The following is a 19,536-nucleotide window of genomic DNA, read 5'->3' as shown; positions in this document are numbered from 1 at the left end:
ATATGAACCGCAGAAACTAGACAGGAGCTGTACCAGAATTCGAGATACTTCTTTCATAGCCAGAGGACTGTGAGTCCCTCCTTGATGATTGATGTATGCCACAGTTGTGACATTGTCTGTCTGAAAACAAATGAACGATTCTCTCTTTAGAAGAGGCCAAGACTGAAGAGCTCTGAAAATTGCACGGAGTTCCAAAATATTGATCGGTAATCTCACCTCCTGAGATTCCCAAACCCTTTGTGCTGTCAGAGACCCCCACACAGCTCCCCAACCTGTAAGACTTGCATCTGTTGAAATTACAGTCCAGGTCGGAAGAACAAAAGAAGCCCCCTGAACTAAACGATGGTGATCTGTCCACCACGTCAGAGAGTGTCGTACAATCGGTTTTAAAGATATTAATTGAGATATCTTTGTGTAATCCCTGCACCACTGGTTCAGCATACAGAGCTGAAGAGGCCGCATGTGAAAATGAGCAAAGGAGATCGCGTCCGATGCAGCAGTCATAAGACCGAGAATTTCCATGCATAAGGCTACCGAAGGGAATGATTGTGACTGAAGGTTTCGACAAGCTGATATCAATTTTAGACGTCTCTTGTCTGTCAAAGATAGAGTCATGGACACAATCTATCTGGAAACCTAAAAAACAGAATTTATGTTTACCTGATAAATTGCTTTCTCCAACGGTGTGTCCGGTCCACGGCGTCATCCTTACTTGTGGGATATTCTCTTCCCCAACAGGAAATGGCAAAGAGCCCAGCAAAGCTGGTCACATGATCCCTCCTAGGCTCCGCCTTCCCCAGTCATTCGACCGACGTAAAGGAGGAATATTTGCATAGGAGAAATCATATGATACCGTGGTGACTGTAGTTAAAGAAAATAAATCATCAGACCTGATTAAAAAAACCAGGGCGGGCCGTGGACCGGACACACCTATGTTGGAGAAAACAGAATTTATCAGGTAAACATAAATTCTGTTTTCTCCAACATAGGTGTGTCCGGTCCACGGCGTCATCCTTACTTGTGGGAACCAATACCAAAGCTTTAGGACACGGATGATGGGAGGGAGCAAATCAGGTCACCTAGATGGAAGGCACCACGGTTTGCAAAACCTTTCTCCCAAAAATAGCCTCAGAAGAAGCAAAAGTATCAAATTTGTAAAATTTGGTAAAAGTGTGCAGTGAAGACCAAGTCGCTGCCTTACATATCTGATCAACAGAAGCCTCGTTCTTAAAGGCCCATGTTGAAGCCACGGCCCTAGTGGAATGAGCTGTGATTCTTTCAGGAGGCTGCCGTCCGGCAGTCTCATAAGCCAATCTGATGATGCTTTTAAGCCAAAAAGATAGAGAGGTAGAAGTTGCTTTTTGACCTCTCCTTTTACCAGAATAAACAACAAACAAGGAAGATGTTTGTCTGAAATCCTTTGTAGCATCTAAATAGAATTTTAGAGCACGGACAACGTCCAAATTGTGTAACAAACGTTCCTTCTATGAAACTGGATTCGGACACAAAGAAGGTACAACTATCTCCTGGTAAATATTTTTGTTGGAAACAACCTTCGGAAGAAAACCAGGCTCAGTACGTAAAAACCACCTTATCTGCATGGACCAGATAGGGCGGAGAACACTGCAGAGCAGATAACTCAGAAACTCTTCTAGCAGAAGAAATTGCAACCTAAAACAAAACTTTCCAAGATAATAACTTAATATCTATGGAATGTAAGGGTTCAAACGGAACCCCTTGAAGAACTGAAAGAACTAGATTAAGACTCCAGGGAAGAGTCAAAGGTCTGTAAACAGGCTTGATACTAACCAGAGCCTGAACAAACGCTTAAACGTCTGGCACAGCTGCCAGCCTTTTGTGAAGTAAAACAGATAAAGCAGAGATCTGTCCCTTCAGAGAACTCGCAGAAAATCCTTTCTCCAAACCTTCTTGTAGAAAGGAAAGAATCTTAGGAATTTTTATCTTGTTCCATGGGAATCCTTTAGATTCACACCAACAGATATATTTTTTCCATATATTATGGTAAATTTTTCTAGTTACAGGCTTTCTAGCCTGAATAAGAGTATCTATTACAGAATCTGAAAACCCACGCTTTGATAAAATCAAGCGTTCAAACTCCAAGCAGTCAGTTGGAGGAAAACCAGATTCGGATGTTCGAATGGACCCTGAATAAGAAGGTCCTGTCTCAAAGGTAGCTTCCATGGTGGAGCCGATGACACATTCACCAGGTCTGCATACCAAGTCCTGCGTGGCCACACAGGAACTATCAAGGTCACCGAAGCCCTCTCCAGATTGATCCTGGCTACCAGCCTGGGAATGAGAGGAAACGGTGGGAATACATAAGCTAGGTTGAAGATCCAAGGTGCTACTATTGTATCCAATAGAGTCGCCTTGGGATCCCTGGATTTGGACCCGTAACAAGGGACCATGAAGTTCTGACGAGAGGCCATCAGAACCAAGTCTGGAATGCCCCATAATTGAGTTATTTGGGCAAAGATTTCCAGATGGAGTTCCCACTCCCCCGGATGCTCCTCCATCGCCAGGGAACTCCTTGTTACCCCCTGATGGTTGATATATGTAACAGTCGTCATGATGACTGATTGAAACCTTATGAATTTGGCCTTTGCTAGTCGAGGCCAAGCCTTGAGAGCATTGAATATCGCTCTCAGTTCCATTATGTTTATCGGGAGAAGAGAGTCTTCCCGAAACCATAGACCCTGAGTTTTCAGGGGTTCCCAGACCGCGCCCCAGCCCACCAGACTGGCGTCGGTCGTGACAATGACCTATTCTGGTCTGCGGAAGCTCATTCCCTGTGACAGGTTGTCCAGGGTCAGCCACCAACGGAGTGAATCTCTGGTTATTTGATCTACTTGTATCGTCGGAGACAAGTCTGTATAATCCCCATTCCACAGTCTGAGCATGCCCAGGTGCAATGGTCTTAGATGAATTCGTGCAAAAGGAACTATGTCCATTGCCGCAACCATCAACCCTATTACTTCCATGGACTGCGCTATGGAAGGAAGAAGAACAGAATGAAGTACCTGACAAGAGCTTAGAAGTTTTGATTTTCTGGCCTCTGTCAGAAAAACCTTCATTTCTAAGGAAACTATTATTGTTCCCAAGAAGGGAACTCTTGTTGACGGGGACAGAGAACTTTTTTCTATGTTCACTTTCCACCTGTGAGATCTGAGAAAGGCTAGGACAATGTCCGTATGAGCCCTTGCTTTTGACAGAGACGACACTTGAATCAGGAGGTCGTCCAAGTAAGGTACTACTGCAATGCCCCTTGGTCTTAGCACCGCTAGAAGGGACCCTAGTACCCTTGTGAAAATCCTTGGAGCAGTGGCTAATCCGAATGGAAGTGCCACAGGTAATGCTTGTCCAGAAAGGCGAACCTTAGGAACCGAAAATGTTCCTTGTGGATAGGAATACGTAGGTACGCATCCTTTAAGTCCACCGTGGTCATGAATTGACCTTCCTGGATGGTAGGAAGGATCGTTCGAATGGTTTCCATTTTGAATGATGAAACCCTTAGAAACTTGTTTAGAATCTTGAGATCTAAAATAGGTCTGAATGTTCCCTCTTTTTTGGGAATTATTAACAGGTTGGAGTAAAAACCCATCCCTTGTTCTCCTAATGGAACAGGATGAATCACTCCCATGCTTGACAGGTCTTCTACACAGTGTAAGAATGCCTGTTCGAAGATAATTGAGACCCGTGGAACCTTCCCCTTGGGAGTAGTTCCCTGAATTCCAGGAGATAACCTTGAGAAACTATTTCTAGCGCCCAAGGATCCTGAACATCTCTTGCCCCAGCCTGAGCAAAGAGAGAAAGTCTGCCCCCCACCAGATCCTTCCCAGATCGGGGGCCAACACTTCATGCTGTTTTGGTAGCAGTGGCAAGTGACTTGGCCTGCTTACCCTTGTTCCAGCCTTGCATCGGCCTCCAGGCTGGCTTGGTTTGAGAAGTATTACCCTCTTGCTTAGAGGGTGTAGAATTTGAGGCTGGTCCGTTTCTGCGAAAGGGACGAAAATTTGGCTTCTTTTTAGCCTTAAAAGACCTATCCAGAGGAAGGGCGTGGCCCTTTCCCCCAGTGATGCCTGAAATAATCTCTTTCAAGTCAGGGCCAAACAGTGTTTTACCCTTGAAAGGGATGTTAAGCAAAAGCGCTCTGCGCGCCACGATAGCAAACCCTGAATTATTCGCCGCTAATCTAGCTAATTGCAAAGCGGCATCTAAAATAAAAAAGAGTTAGCCAATTTAAGAGCTTGAACTCTGTCCAAAACCTCCTCGTACGAAGATTCTTTATTAAGCGACTTTTCTAGTTCTTCGAACCAGAAACACGCAGCTGTAGTGACAGGAACAATGCATGAAATTGGTTGTAGAAGGTAACCTTGCTGAAGAAACATCTTTTTAAGCAAACCCTCTAACCTTTAATCCATAGGATCTTGAAAGTACAACTATCTTCTATAGGAATAGAAGTGCGTTTGTTTAGAGTAGAAACCGCCCCCTCGACCTTGGGGACTGTATGCTATAAGTCCTTTCTGGGGTCGACCATAGGAACTAATTTCTTAAATATAGGGGGAGGACAAAGGGTATGCCGGGCCTTTCCCACTCCTTATTTACTATGTCCGCCACCCGCTTGGGTATAGGAAAAACATCGGGGGGCACTGGAACCTCTAGGAACTTGTCCATCTTACCTAATTTCTCTGGAATGACCAAATTGTCACAATCATCCAGAGTAGATAATACCTCCTTAAGTAGTGCGTGGAGATGTTGAAATTTAAATTTAAAAGTTACAATATCAGGTTCTGCTTGTTGAGAAATTTTCCCTGAATCTGAAATTTCTCCCTCAGACAAAACCTCCCTCCTGGCCCCTTCAGATAGGTGTGAGGGTATGTCAGAACCATTATCATCAGCGTCCTCATGCTCTTCAGTGTTTAAAACAGAGCAATCACGCTTTCTCTGATAAGTAGGCATTTTGGAAAAAAATGCATGCAATAGAATTATCCATTACAGCCATTAATTTGTATGGTAATAAGTATTGGCGCACTAGATGTACTAGGGGCCTCTTGTGTGGGCAAAACTGGTGTAGACACAGAAGGGGATGATGCAGTACCATGCTTACTCCCCTCATTAGAGGAATCATCTTGGGCAATATCATATCTATGGCATTATTATCCCTACTTTGTTTGGACATTATGACACAAATATATCACATATATTTAAATGGGGAGACACATTGGCTTTCATACATATAGAACATCGTTATCTGATGGTTCAGACATGTTAAACAGGCTTAAACTTGTCAACAAAGCACAAAAAACGTTTTACAATAAAACCGTTACTGTCCCTTTAAATTTTAAACTGAACACACTTTATTACTGAATATGTGAAAAAGTATGAAGGAATTGTTCAAATTTCACCAAAATTTCACCACAGTAACTTAAAGCCTTAAAAGTATTGCACACCAAATTTGAAAGCTTTAACCCTTAAAATAACGGAACCGGAGCCGTTTTTACAATTAACCCCTATACAGTCCCAGGTATCTGCTTTGCTGAGACCCAACCAAGCCCAGAGGGGAATACGATACCAAATGATGCCTTCTATAAGCTTTTTCAGTGGTTCTTAGCTCCTCACACATGCATCTGCATGCCATGCTTTCCAAAAACAACTGCGCATTAAAGGCGCGAAAATGAGGCTCTGTCTATGACTAGAAAAGGCCCCCAGTGAAAAAGGTGTCCAATACAGTGCCTGCCGTTTTTATTAAAACAATCCCCAAGATTTAACAACTATTAAAAGTAATAATCTGCCAAATATACTTAGTAAAGTAATCGTTTTAGCCCAGAAAAATGTCTACCAGTTTTTTAAGCCCTAATGAAGCCCTTTATTCTTTTACTTAAACTAAGAAAATGGCTTACCGGTTCCCATAGGGAAAATGACAGCTTCCAGCATTACCGAGTCTTGTTAGAAATGTGTCATACCTCAAGCAGCAAAAGTCTGCTCACTGTTTCCCCCAACTGAAGTTAATTCCTCTCAACAGTCCTGTGTGGAAACAGCCATCGATTTTAGTAACGGTTGCTAAAATCATTTTCCTCTTACAAACAGAAATCTTCATCTCTTTCCTGTTTCAGAGTAAATAGTACATACCAGCACTATTTAAAAATAACAAACTCTTGATTGAAGAATAAAAACTACATTTAAACACCAAAAAACTCTAAGCCATCTCCGTGGAGATGTTGCCTGTACAACGGCAAAGAGAATGACTGGGGAAGGCGGAGCCTAGGAGGGATCATGTGACCAGCTTTGCTGGGCTCTTTGCCATTTCCTGTTGGGGAAGAGAATATCCCACAAGTAAGGATGACGCCGTGGACCGGACACACCTATGTTGGAGAAAGGTTACCTGTGTCTGAGGAATCAATGAACTTTTTGGTAAATTGATCCTCCAACCATGATGTTGAAGAAACAACACAAGTCGATTCGTATGAGATTCTGCTAAATGTGAAGACTGAGCAAGTACCAAGATATCGTCCAAATAAGGAAATACCACAATACCCTGTTCTCTGATTACAGACAGAAGGGCACCGAGAACCTTCGTAAAAATTCTTGGAGCTGTAGCTAGGCCAAACGGCAGAGCCACAAACTGGTAATGCTTGTCTAGGAAAGAGAATCTCAGAAACTGATAGTGATCTGGATGAATCGGAATATGCAGATATGCATCCTGTAAATCTATTGTAGACATATAATGCCCTTGCTGAACAAAAGGCAGGATAGTCCTTACAGTTACCATTTTGAATGTTGGTATCCTTACATAACTATTCAATATTTTTAGATCCAGAACTGGTCTGAAGGAATTCTCCTTCTTTGGTACAATGAAGAGATTTGAATAAAACCCCAGTCCCTGTTCCAGAACTGGAACTGGCATAATTACTCCAGCCAACTCTAGATCTGAAACACATTTCAGAAATGCTTGAGCCTTCGCTGGGTTTACTGGGACACGGGAAAGAAAAAAATCTCTTTGCAGGAGGCCTTATCTTGAAGCCAATTCTGTACCCTTCTGAAACAATGTTCTGAATCCAAAGATTGTGAACGGAATTGATCCAAATTTCTTTGAAAAAACGTAATCTGCCCCCTACCAGCTGAGCTGGAATGAGGGCCGCACCTTCATGTGGACTTAGGAGCTGGCTTTGATTTTCTAAAAGGCTTGGATTTATTCCAGACTGGAGATGGTTTTCAAACTGATACCGCTCCTGAGGATGAAGGATCAGGTTTTTGTTCCTGGTTGTGACGAAAGGAACGAAAACGATTATTAGACCTAAATTAACCTTTAGATTTTTTATCCTGTGGTAAAAAAGTTCCTTTCCCTCCAGTAACAGTTGAGATAATAGAATCCAACTGAGAACCAAACAATTTATTACCCTGGAAAGAAAGGGAAAGCAGAGTAGACTTAGAAGACATATCAGCATTCCAAGTTTTAAGCCATAAAGCTCTTCTAGCTAAAATAGCTAGAGACATATACCTACCATCAACTCTAATGATATCAAAGATGGCATCACAAATAAAATTATTAGCATGTTGAAGAAGAATAATAATGCTATGAGAATTATGATCTGTTACTTGTTGCGCTAAAGCTTCTAACCAAAAAGTTGAAGCTGCAGCAACATCCGCTAAAGATATAGCAGGTCTAAGAAGATTACCTGAACACAAGTAAGCTTTTCTTAGAAAGGATTCAATTTTCCTATCTAAAGGATCCTTAAAGGAAGTACCATCTGCCGTAGGAATAGAAGTACGCTTAGCAAGAGTAGAGACAGCCCCATCAACCTTAGGGATTTTGTCCCAAAACTCTAATCTGTCAGATGGCACAGGATATAATTGCTTAAAATGTTTAGAAGGAGTAAATGAATTACCCAAATTATTCCATTCCCTGGAAATTACTTCAGAAATAGCACCAGGGACAGGAAAAACTTCTGGAATAACTACAGGAGATTTAAAAACCTTATCTAAACGTTTAGATTTAGTATCAAGAGGACCAGAATCCTCAATTTCTAATGCAATTAGGACTTCTTTAAGTAAAGAACGAATAAATTCCATTTTAAATAAATAACAGAATTTATGTTTACCTGATAAATTTCTTTCTCCAACGGTGTGTCCGGTCCACGCGTCATCCTTACTTGTGGGATATTCTCTTCCCCAACAGGAAATGGCAAAGAGCCCAGCAAAGCTGGTCACATGATCCCTCCTAGGCTCCGCCTACCCCAGTCATTCGACCGACGTTAAGGAGGAATATTTGCATAGGAGAAACCATATGGTACCGTGGTGACTGTAGTTAAAGAAAAATAAATTATCAGACCTGATTAAAAAACCAGGGCGGGCCGTGACCGGACACACCGTTGGAGAAATAAATTTATCAGGTAAAACATAAATTCTGTTTTCTCCAACATAGGTGTGTCCGGTCCACGGCGTCATCCTTACTTGTGGGAACCAATACCAAAGCGTTAGGACACGGATGAAGGGAGGGAGCAAATCAGGTCACCTAAATGGAAGGCACCACGGCTTGCAAAAACCTTTCTCCCAAAAATAGCCTCAGAAGAAGCAAAAGTATCAAACTTGTAAAATTTGGTAAAAGTGTGCAGTGAAGACCAAGTCGCTGCCCTACATATCTGATCAACAGAAGCCTCGTTCTTGAAGGCCCATGTGGAAGCCACAGCCCTATGAATGAGCTGTGATTCTTTCGGGAGGCTGCCGTCCGGCAGTCTCGTAAGCCAATCTGATGATGCTTTTAATCCAAAAAGAGAGAGAGGTAGAAGTTGCTTTTTGACCTCTCCTTTTACCTGAATAAACAACAAACAAGGAAGATGTTTGTCTAAAATCCTTAGTAGCATCTAAATAGAATTTTAGAGCGCAGAACAACATCCAAATTGTGCAACAAACGTTCCTTCTTTGAAACTGGTTTTGGACACAGAGAAGGTACGATAATCTCCTGGTTAATGTTTTTTGTTAGAAACAACTTTTGAAGAAAACCAGGTTTAGTACTAAAACCACCTTATCTGCATGGAACACCAGATAAGGAGGAGAACACTGCAGAGCAGATAATTCTGAGACTCTTCTAGCAAGAAGAAATCGCAACTAAAAACAAAACTTTCCAAGATAATAACTTAATATCAACGGAATGTAAGGGTTCAAACGGAACCCCCTGAAGAACTGAAAGAACTAAATTGAGACTCCAAGGAGGAGTCAAAGGTTTGTAAACAGGCTTGATTCTAACCAGAGCCTGAACAAAGGCTTGAACATCTGGCACAGCTGCCAGCTTTTTGTGAATGTAAAACCGACAAGGCAGAAATCTGTCCCTTCAGGGAACTTGCAGATAATCCTTTTTCCAATCCTTCTTGAAGGAAGGATAGAATCCTAGGAATCTTAACCTTGTCCCAAGGGAATCCTTTAGATTCACACCAACAGATATATTTTTCCAAATTTTGATGGTAAATCTTTCTAGTTACAGGCTTTCTGGCCTGAACAAGAGTATCGATAACAGAATCTGAGAATCCTCGCTTCGATAAAATCAAGCGTTCAATCTCCAAGCAGTCAGCTGGAGTGAAACCAGATTCGGATGTTCGACACGGACCCTGAACAAGAAGGTCTCGTCTCAAAGGTAGCTTCCAAGTGGAGCCGATGACATATTCACCAGATCTGCATACCAAGTCCTGCGTGGCCACGCAGGAGCTATCAAGATCACCGACGCCCTCTCCTGATTGATCCTGGCTACCAGCCTGGGGATGAGAGGAAATGGCGGGAACACATAAGCTAGTTTTGAAGGTCCAAGGTGCTACTAGTGCATCCACTAGAGCCGCCTTGGGATCCCTGGATCTGGCCCCGTAGCAAGGAACTTTGAAGTTCTGGACGAGAGGCCATCAGATCCATGTCTGGAATGCCCCACAGGTGAGTGACTTGGGCAAAGATTTCCGGATGGAGTTCCCACTCCCCCGGATGCAATGTCTGACGACTCAGAAAATCCGCTTCCCAATTTTCCACTCCTGGGATGTGGATAGCAGACAGGTGGCAGGAGTGAGACTCCGCCCATAGAATGATTTTGGTCACTTCTTCCATCGCTAGGGAACTCCTTGTTCCCCCCTGATGGTTGATGTACGCAACAGTTGTCATGTTGTCTGATTGAAACCGTATGAACTTGGCCCTCGCTAGCTGAGGCCAAGCCTTGAGAGCATTGAATATCGCTCTCATGTCCAGAATATTTATCGGTAGAAGAGATTTCTTCCCGAGACCAAAGACCCTGAGCTTTCAGGGATCCCCAGACCGCACCCCAGCCCATCAGACTGGCGTCGGCGTGACAATGACCCACTCTGGTCTGCGGAACGTCATCCCTTGAGACAGATTGTCCAGGGACAGCCACCAACGGAGTGAGTCTCTGGTCCTCTGATTTACTTGTATCTTCGGAGACAAGTCTGTATAGTCCCCATTCACTGACTGAGCATGCACAGTTGTAATGGTCTTAGATGAATGCGCGCAAAAGGAACTATGTCCATTGCCGCCACCATCAACCCGATCACTTCCATGCACTGAGCTATGGAAGGAAGAGGAACAGAATGAAGTATCCGACAAGAGTCTAGAAGTTTTGTTTTTCTTGCCTCTGTTAGAAAGATCCTCATTTCTAAGGAGTCCTATAATTGTTCCCAAGAAGGGAACCCTTGTTGACGGGGATAGAGAACTCTTTTCCACGTTCACTTTCCAGCCGTGAGATCTGAGAAAGGCCAGGACAATGTCCGTGTGAGCCTTTGCTTGAGGAAGGGACGACGCTTGAATCAGAATGTCGTCCAGGTAAGGTACTACTGCAATGCCCCTTGGTCTTAAGCACCGCTAGAAGGGGACCCTAGTACCTTTGTGAAAATCCTTGGAGCAGTGGCTAATCCGAAAGGAAGCGCCACGAACTGGTAATGTTTGTCCAGGAATGCGAACCTTAGGAACCGATGATGTTCCTTGTGGATAGGATATGTAGATACGCATCCTTTAAATCCACCGTTGGTCATGAATTGACCCTCCTGGATGGAAGGAAGAATAGTTCGAATGTTTCCATCTTGAAAGATGGAACCTTGAGAAACTTGTTTAAGATCTTGAGATCTAAGATTGGTCTGAACGTTCCCTCTTTTTTGGGAACTATGAACAGATTGAGTAGAACCCCATCCCTTGTTCTCTTAGTGGAACAGGATGAATCACTCCCATTTTTAACAGGTCTTCTACACAATGTAAGAACGCCTGTCTTTTTATGTGGTCTGAAGACAACTGAGACCTGTGGAACCTCCCCCTTGGGGGAAGTCCCTTGAATTCCAGAAGATAACCCTGGGAGACTATTTCTAGCGCCCAAGGATCCAGAACATCTCTTGCCCAAGCCTGAGCGAAGAGAGAGAGTCTGCCCCCCACCAGATCCGGTCCCGGATCGGGGGCCAATATTTCATGCTGTCTTGGTAGCAGTGGCAGGTTTCTTGGCCTGCTTTCCCTTGTTCCAGCCTTGCATTGGTCTCCAAGCTGGCTTGGCTTGAGAAGTATTACCCTCTTGCTTAGAGGACGTAGCACTTTGGGCTGGTCCGTTTTTACGAAAGGGACGAAAATTAGGTCTATTTTTCGCCTTGAAAGGGCCGATCCTGAGGAAGGGCGTGGCCCTTACCCCCAGTGATATCCGAGATAATCTCTTTCAAGTCAGGGCCAAACAGCGTTTTCCCCTTGAAAGGAATGTATAGTAGCTTGTTCTTGGAAGACGCATCAGCCGACCAAGATTTCAACCAAGCGCTCTGCGCGCCACAATAGCAAACCCAGAATTCTTAGCCGCTAACCTAGCCAATTGCAAAGTGGCGTCTAGGGTGAAAGAATTAGCCAATTTGAGAGCATTGATTCTGTCCATAATCTCCTCATAAGGAGGAGAATCACTATCGAGCGCCTTTATCAGCTCATCAAACCAGACGCATGCGGCTGTAGTGACAGGGACAATGCATGAAAATTGGTTGTAGAAGGTAACCCTGCTGAACAAACATCTTTTTAAGCAAACCTTCTAATTTTTTATCCATAGGATCTTTGAAAGCGCAACTATCCTCTATGGGGTATAGTGGTGCGTTTGTTTAAAGTAGAAACCGCTCCCTCGACCTTGGGGACTGTCCTGCCATAAGTCCTTTACTGGGGTCGACCATAGGAAACAATTTTTTAAATATGGGGGGATGGGACGAAAGGAATACCGGGCCTTTCCCATTCTTATTAACAATGTCCGCCACCCGCTTGGGTATAGGAAAAGCTTCTGGGAGCTCCGGCACCTCTAGGAACTTGTCCATTTTACATAGTTTCTCTGGGATGACCAATCTTTTCACAATCATCCAGAGTGGATAATACCTCCTTAAGCAGAATGCGGGAGATGTTCCAACTTAAATTTAAATGCAATTACATCAGGTTCAGCCTGTTGAGAAATGTTCCCTGAATCAGTAATTTCTCCCTCAGACAAAACCTCCCTGGCCCCCTCAGATTGAGTTAGGGGTCCCTTCAGAGATATTAATATCAGCGTCGTCATGCTCTTCAGTAACTAAAACAGAGCAGCCACGCTTACGCTGACAAGGGTTCATTTTTGGCTAAAATGTTTTTGACAGAATTATCCATTACAGCCGTTAATTGTTGCATAGTAAGGAGTATTGGCGCGCTAGATGTACTAGGGGCCTCCTGAGTGGGCAAGACTCGTGTAGACGAAGGAGGGAATGATGCAGTACCATGCTTACTCCCCTCACTTGAGGAATCATCTTGGGCATCATTGTCATTATCACATAAATCACATTTATTTAAATGAACAGGAATTCTGGCTTCCCCACATTCAGAACACAGTCTATTCTGGTAGTTCAGACATGTTAAACAGGCATAAAACTTGATAATAAAGTACAAAAAACGTTTTTAAGATAAAACCGTTACTGTCACTTTAAATTTTAACCTGAACACACTTTATTACTGCAATTGCGAAAAAACAAGAAGGAATTGTACAAAATTCACCAATTTTCACCACAGTGTCTTAAAGCCTTAAAAGTATTGCACACCAAATTTGAAGCTTTAACCCTTAAAAATAACGGAACCGGAGCCGTTTTAACACTTTAACCCCTTTACAGTCCCTGGTATCTGCTTTGCTGTGACCCAACCAAACCCAAAGGGGAATACGATACCAAATGACGCCTTCAGAAAGTCTTTTCTAAGTATCAGAGCTCCTCTCACATGCGACTGCATGCCCTGCCTCTCAAAAACAAGTGCGCCACACCGGCGCGAAAATGAGGCTCTGCTTATGCTATGGAAAGCCCCAGAGAAATAAGGTGTCTAATACAGTGCCCTGCCGATATTTATAATATCAATATACCCAGATTAAAATGATTCCTCAAAGCTAAATATGTTTTAAAACTGAATCGATTTAGCCCAGAAAAGTCTACAATCTTAATAAGCCCTTAGTGAAGCCCTTATTACCATCGTAATAAACATGGCTTTACCGGATCCCATAGGGAAAAATGACAGCTTCCAGCATTACATCGTCCTTGTTAGAATGTGTCATACCTCAAGCAGCAAGAGACTGCACACTGTTCCCCCAACTGAAGTTAATTGCTCTCAACAGTCCTGTGTGGAACAGGCCATGGATTTTAGTTACGGTGCTAAAATCATTTTCCTCATACAAACAGAAATCTTCATCTCTTTTCTGTTTCTGAGTAAAAAGTACATACCAGCACTATTTTAAAATAACAAACTCTTGATTGAATAATAAAAACTACAGTTAAACACTAAAAAACTCTAAGCCATCTCCGTGGAGATGTTGCCTGTACAACGGCAAAGAGAATGACTGGGGTAGGCGGAGCCTAGGAGGGATACATGTGACCAGCTTTGCTGGGCTCTTTGCCATTTCCTGTTGGGGAAGAGAATATCCCACAAGTAAGGATGACGCCGTGGACCGGACACACCTATGTTGGAGAAATGAAGATTTATCAGCATCAACCTCTGAGACAGAATCCTCTGAACCAGAAGAACCATTATCAGAATCAGAATGATGATGTTCATTTAAAAATTCATCTGAAAAATGAGAAGTTTTAAAAGACTTTTTACGTTTACTAGAAGGAGGAATAACAGCCATAGCCTTCTTAATGGATTTAGAAACAAAATCTCTTATGTTATCAGGAACACTCTGAGTATTAGATGTTGACGGAACAGCAACAGGTAATGTAACAGTACTAAAGGAAATATCTGCATTAACAAGTTTGTCATGACAAACAGTACAAACAACAGCTGGAGGAACAGATACCATAAGTTTACAGCAGATACACTTAGCTTTGGTAGCTCCAGCGATTTTCCAGAAGTATCTTCTGACTCAGTTTCAACGTGGGACATCTTGCAATATGTAATAGAAAAAACAACATATAAAGCAAAATTGATCAAATTCCTTAAATGACAGTTTCAGGAATGGGAAAAAATGCCAGTGAACAAGCTTCTAGCAACCAGAAGAAATAAATAATGAGACTTAAATAATGTGGAGACAATAGTGACGCCCATATTTTTTTTAGCGCCAAAAATGACGCCCACATTATTTGGCGCCTAAATGCTTTTGGCGCCAAAAATGACGCCACATCCGGAACGCCGACACTTTTGGCGCAAAAGAACGTCAAAAATGACGCAACTTCCGGCGACACGTATGACGTGAAAAAAATTGATTTATTCATATGCATTATCCCAAATATGAAACTGACTGTCTGAAATAAGGAATGTTGAACATCCTGAGTCAAGGCAAATAAATGTTTGAATACATATATTTAGAACTTTATAAAAAAGTGCCCAACCATAGCTTAGAGTGTCACAGAAAATAAGACTTACTTACCCCAGGACACTCATCTACAAGTAGTAGAAAGCCAAACCAGTACTGAAATGAAAATCAGCAGAGGTAATGGTATATAAATAAGAGTATATCGTCGATCTGAAAAGGGAGGTAAGAGATGAATCTCTACGACCGATAACAGAGAACCTATGAAATAGACCCCGTAGAAGGAGATTATTGAATTCAAATAGGCAATACTCTCCTCACATCCCTCTGACATTCACTGCACGCTGAGAGGAAAACCGGGCTCCAACCTGCTGCGGAGCGCATATCAACGTAGAATCTAGCACAAACTTACTTCACCACCTCCATAGGAGGCAAAGTTTGTAAAACTGATTTGTGGGTGTGGTGAGGGGTGTATTTATAGGCATTTTGAGGTTTGGGAAACTTTTCCCCTCCTGGTAGGAATGTATATCCCATACGTCACTAGCTCATGGACTCTTGCTAATTACATGAAAGAAACAAGGATTTTTGTAGCGCAATACACAATTCTCAAGAAGAATGGACACCTAAGCCATGAGATGATTCCAAAGAGTCTATTGGTGACCATCAGAAGCTCAGGCTATTCTGCTGCCACAAGACCATAGCCTCACTTGATAGGATGGATGGAGGCCTACAATGGTTTCATGTGGCATTAGGAACCATCTCCAGTGGGAAATCAACTATATACAGCAGCTGCTAGAATATCCAGATAACAATTACATGTTACATAAAAAAAACACTGCACATTAAAAACGGAGTAATAAAAATGTGTTGCAATCTGTCCCAATATATTATAAACCTCACATTGATGAGTACCCTACACTGTCTGGTTATCATGTATAGCCTTTATCCAATACCTTTTACTCACTATGTCAAACAAACATGGTCATGTCTGGGTAAGGCTCACAAAGGTATAAACTACTAGTTTGCAAACCTGTCCTCAGGCCTTCCTAACAGGTGAGATTTTAAGGTTATATGCATTTGTTTCCTTTTAAATCCATGAAATGAAATACTAAGGTAGCTGTGTGTGGTATTGCTATACAAATAACTTTATAAGTGATTGGATCTTTTTTTTTTTTTTTTTTTTTTTTTTTTTTAACTATCTGTGATAAACTTATACAGTAAAGGTGAAGTATATTTGGACTTGAAACAACCAGCTGTAAATGTTACAGGAACACCTGACGAGCCTACTAATGATGCATAAACAAAGCTTATAAAACTTGACAAAGTACACTGATCGAGCAAATAAAATAATGCATAAGGATAAAAAAACTGATTGATTAAACGTTCACATACACACACACCCACACAAAGAATGAGATAAAAAGGTACAGCTCACTATTGGCCTATACTCCACAGATCTATTCTTATTTACCAGAAGTCAAACATTAGCCTGTAGCAGATCTTTGGGATGCTTAGCCAAGATTTATTCAGTTTTTCATTATTGTGAAAAAAGCAGCATTACCACACATGTGCAAACCTAAAAGGCACCTGCTAATTAGCTGCTCGGTCCATTTTACAGACAAGCACTGGTCCTTACCTCAGTGTCATTATTAAGATTCCACAAATCGAGCCTTCCAACTCCATCTACACAAGCAAAGACAGCAGGATGATTTGGAGACCACATTACATCATAAACATAGTCTGCGTTGTCTTCAAACGAATATAAAGGCTTGTTATTCTGTGGACGAGAAGAAGTGTAGGTGTCAATTAAAATACAAAAAGTTTAATATACAATAAAAACGCAGCCCATAAGCTAAGCCAAGTAAAAGCTAGTTGGAGAAGGTTACGGACAGCAAAATAACTAAGCAGCACAGAAAAAAAGAAAAAAAAAGTGTAGGCCCACAGGTTTCTTCAAGCATGAAGAAGTTGATTTATCAGTAGGTGTAGATGTGGTTTTCTCGCACAGTCTCTTAGTAACATATCAGTATCAAAAAAACATAAAATGGTAAATATTGATAGACAAAAAATTGCCTAGGTCTGAGGAAAAGCCTGTGAACCAAACGCTGCTTGTATTGATGCAATCACAAATTTGTAAAATACAGTAGTATTTGTTGCAAGGAAACCCATGTGTATTTCATGCTTAGCTTTTAAATTAAACAAGGACATACCAAAATAAGCTGCAGCTGCCTGGGAAGAATAAGTCTTTACTTTAAAAAGAACAGCAATTAATAAAAAAAAAATTTGTTTACCAATAGTTCATTCACCTTTATTTTCTGACTTGAAATAGCTTGCCTATTGTATCCCAACTCATACTTTTACCCAAATTTTTTCTTTTGTGATTCAGATAGAGCAATGCAATTTTAAGTAACTTTCTAATTTACTCCTAGTATCAATTTTTCTTTGTTCGCTTGGCTAACATTTGAAAAAGAAGGCATCTAAGCTTTTTTTTTTAGTTTCAATACTCTGGACAGCACTTTTTTATTGGTGGATGAATTTATCCACCAATCAGCAAGGACAACCCAGGTTGTTCACCAAAAATGGTCCGGCATCTAAACTTACATTCTTGCATTTCAAATAAAGATACCCAAGATAATGAAGAAAATTTGATAATAGGAAGTAAATTAGAAAGTTGCTTAAAATTGCATGCTCAATCTGAATCACAAAATAATTTTTTTTGAGTACAGTGTCCCTTTAAATATTTCTGAACTTTAGTTACAAAACAAACATGAAATCAAGAAGGTTAGATAAAATAATGCCACAGTGGCAGGGCTGTAACAGAGAGGTACTAAAATGTTCTCTCTAAGTATTAAACTTTGCGTAAACAGTAATAAAGAAGATGAGAAGGACTTTGTGTAAATAATTATACAAGGTAAGTATAAGGTATTCTCTCTCTACAAGATTAGCCCATTGTATTGGGTTGTGGATTCAGGTACCATAAAAAGCTATTCACATACAAAAATACCTAAAGGAAACAATTTCCTATTAATTTATAACAAGTATTTGGAAACACATTGAGAAAACAAAAATTAACAGCACACTGCCCCTTTAGAAACCATAATATCCCAGGAAGCAACCACTATCAGCAGAAATGAAGGTAAATTCTGAAAAACCACCTTATTCTGGTAAGAAAAAAAAAGAATCAGCTAAGGAGAAACCCAAAGAAAAACACATCTAATCGGCTGTGGACAAAGCCACCAGCATTAGAGTCTAAAAGCAATCATTTTACACTAAAAAAAAGAAGAGCCTAAAGAATAAAATGCCAATCCTATGGAGAAACACAATCTTTGAAGACAGGACAACCATTCCAAATCATTTTAAAAAAATTACAAAATAGTTAAAAAAAATAATAATATTTTTTCCAGATGTTATGGAGGGAATTAAAAAAAAAACACACTCAAAAAAGTGCCATTTTGGAAAAATATCCAGAATATGGGAAACAGAGTTCCAAATGGAAATTACTCCCCCCCCCCAAACATTAGCAAAATGTGCCCAAGCCTTATGTGATTTAACTAGAGATCGTTTACCAACCTCAAGAAAAGCAGAACCTACACCAGAGAAAATAATACGCATCTGAAGCAACCAATTAATTCAAAAAACTAAGCCATGAGTGCAAGAAAGTTTATGCCTTTAAAAAGAAAAACTGAGAATCTGAAAAAGCAAATTTATGCTTACCTGATAAATTAATTTCTTTTACGATATGACGAGTCCACAGATTTCATCCTTACTTGTGGGATTAATCCCCCTACTAACAGGAAGTGGAAAGAGCAGCACAGCAGAGCTGTATATATAACTCCTCCCCCCTCTCCACCCCCAGTCATTCAACCGAAGTTTAGGAAGAGAAAGGAAAAGCTAAAGGTGCAGAGGTGACTGAAGTTTACAAAAAATAAATATAAAATAAGTCTTAAAAGAACAGGGTGGGCCGTGGACTCGTCATATCGTAAAAGAAACTAACTTATTCAGGTAAACATAAATTTACTTTTCTTTTACAAAAGATATGACGAGTCCACGGATTTCATCCTTACTTGTGGATACCAATACCAAAGCTATAGCACAAGGATGAAAGGGAGGGACAAGACAGGAACCTAAACGGAAGGCACCGCTGCTTGAAGAACCTTTCTCCCAAAAACAGCCTCAGAAGAAGCAAAAGTATCAAATTTGGAAAATTTGGAAAAAGTGTGAAGAGACGACCAAGTCGCAGCCTTGCAAATCTGTTCTACAGAAGCATTGTTTTTAAAAGCCCATGAGGAAGCCACAGCCCTAGTAGAATGAGCCGTAATTTTTCAGGAGGTTGCTGTCCAGCAGTCTCATACGCCAGACGATGATACTCTTCAGCCAAAAAGAAAAGAGGTAGCCGTAGCTTTCTGATCCCTACGCTTTCCAGAACAAACAATGAATAATGAAGATGATTGACGGAAAACCTTAGTCGCCTGCAAGTAAAACTTCAGGCACGGACCACGTCCAGGTTATGCAACTTACGCTCCTTCTTAGGAGGAGGATTAGGACATAAAGAAGAAACAACAATTTTCTTGATTAATATTCTTATTTGAAAAAACCTTAGGGAGGAACCCAGGTTTGGGTACGTAAAACCACCTTATCAGAATGAAAGATAAGGCGAATCACAACTATACACGCTGAAAGCTCTGAAACTCTACGAGCAGAAGAAATAGCAACCAAAAATAAAACTTTCCAAGATAACAACTTAATATCTATGGAATGCATGGGTTCAAACGGAA

General features: G+C 41.3%; 1 protein-coding gene across 1 annotated transcript in view; it reads right to left on the bottom strand.

The window, feature by feature from the left end:
• DYNC1I2 (dynein cytoplasmic 1 intermediate chain 2) overlaps nt 1-19,536 on the bottom strand; it is a gene marked incomplete in the record, with an annotated part of 278,955 nt that overhangs the window by 20,978 nt on the left and 238,441 nt on the right. Inside the window, 1 exon segment of the mRNA XM_053698430.1 lies at nt 16,401-16,541. Within this exon segment, the coding sequence (XP_053554405.1) occupies nt 16,401-16,541 (141 nt within the window).

Source organism: Bombina bombina, chromosome 1 (genome assembly GCF_027579735.1).
Source record: "Bombina bombina isolate aBomBom1 chromosome 1, aBomBom1.pri, whole genome shotgun sequence".
NCBI lineage: Eukaryota > Metazoa > Chordata > Amphibia > Anura > Bombinatoridae > Bombina > Bombina bombina.
Note: the sequence above shows the minus strand (reverse complement) of the source record. Positions and strands in the feature narration are given on the sequence as shown.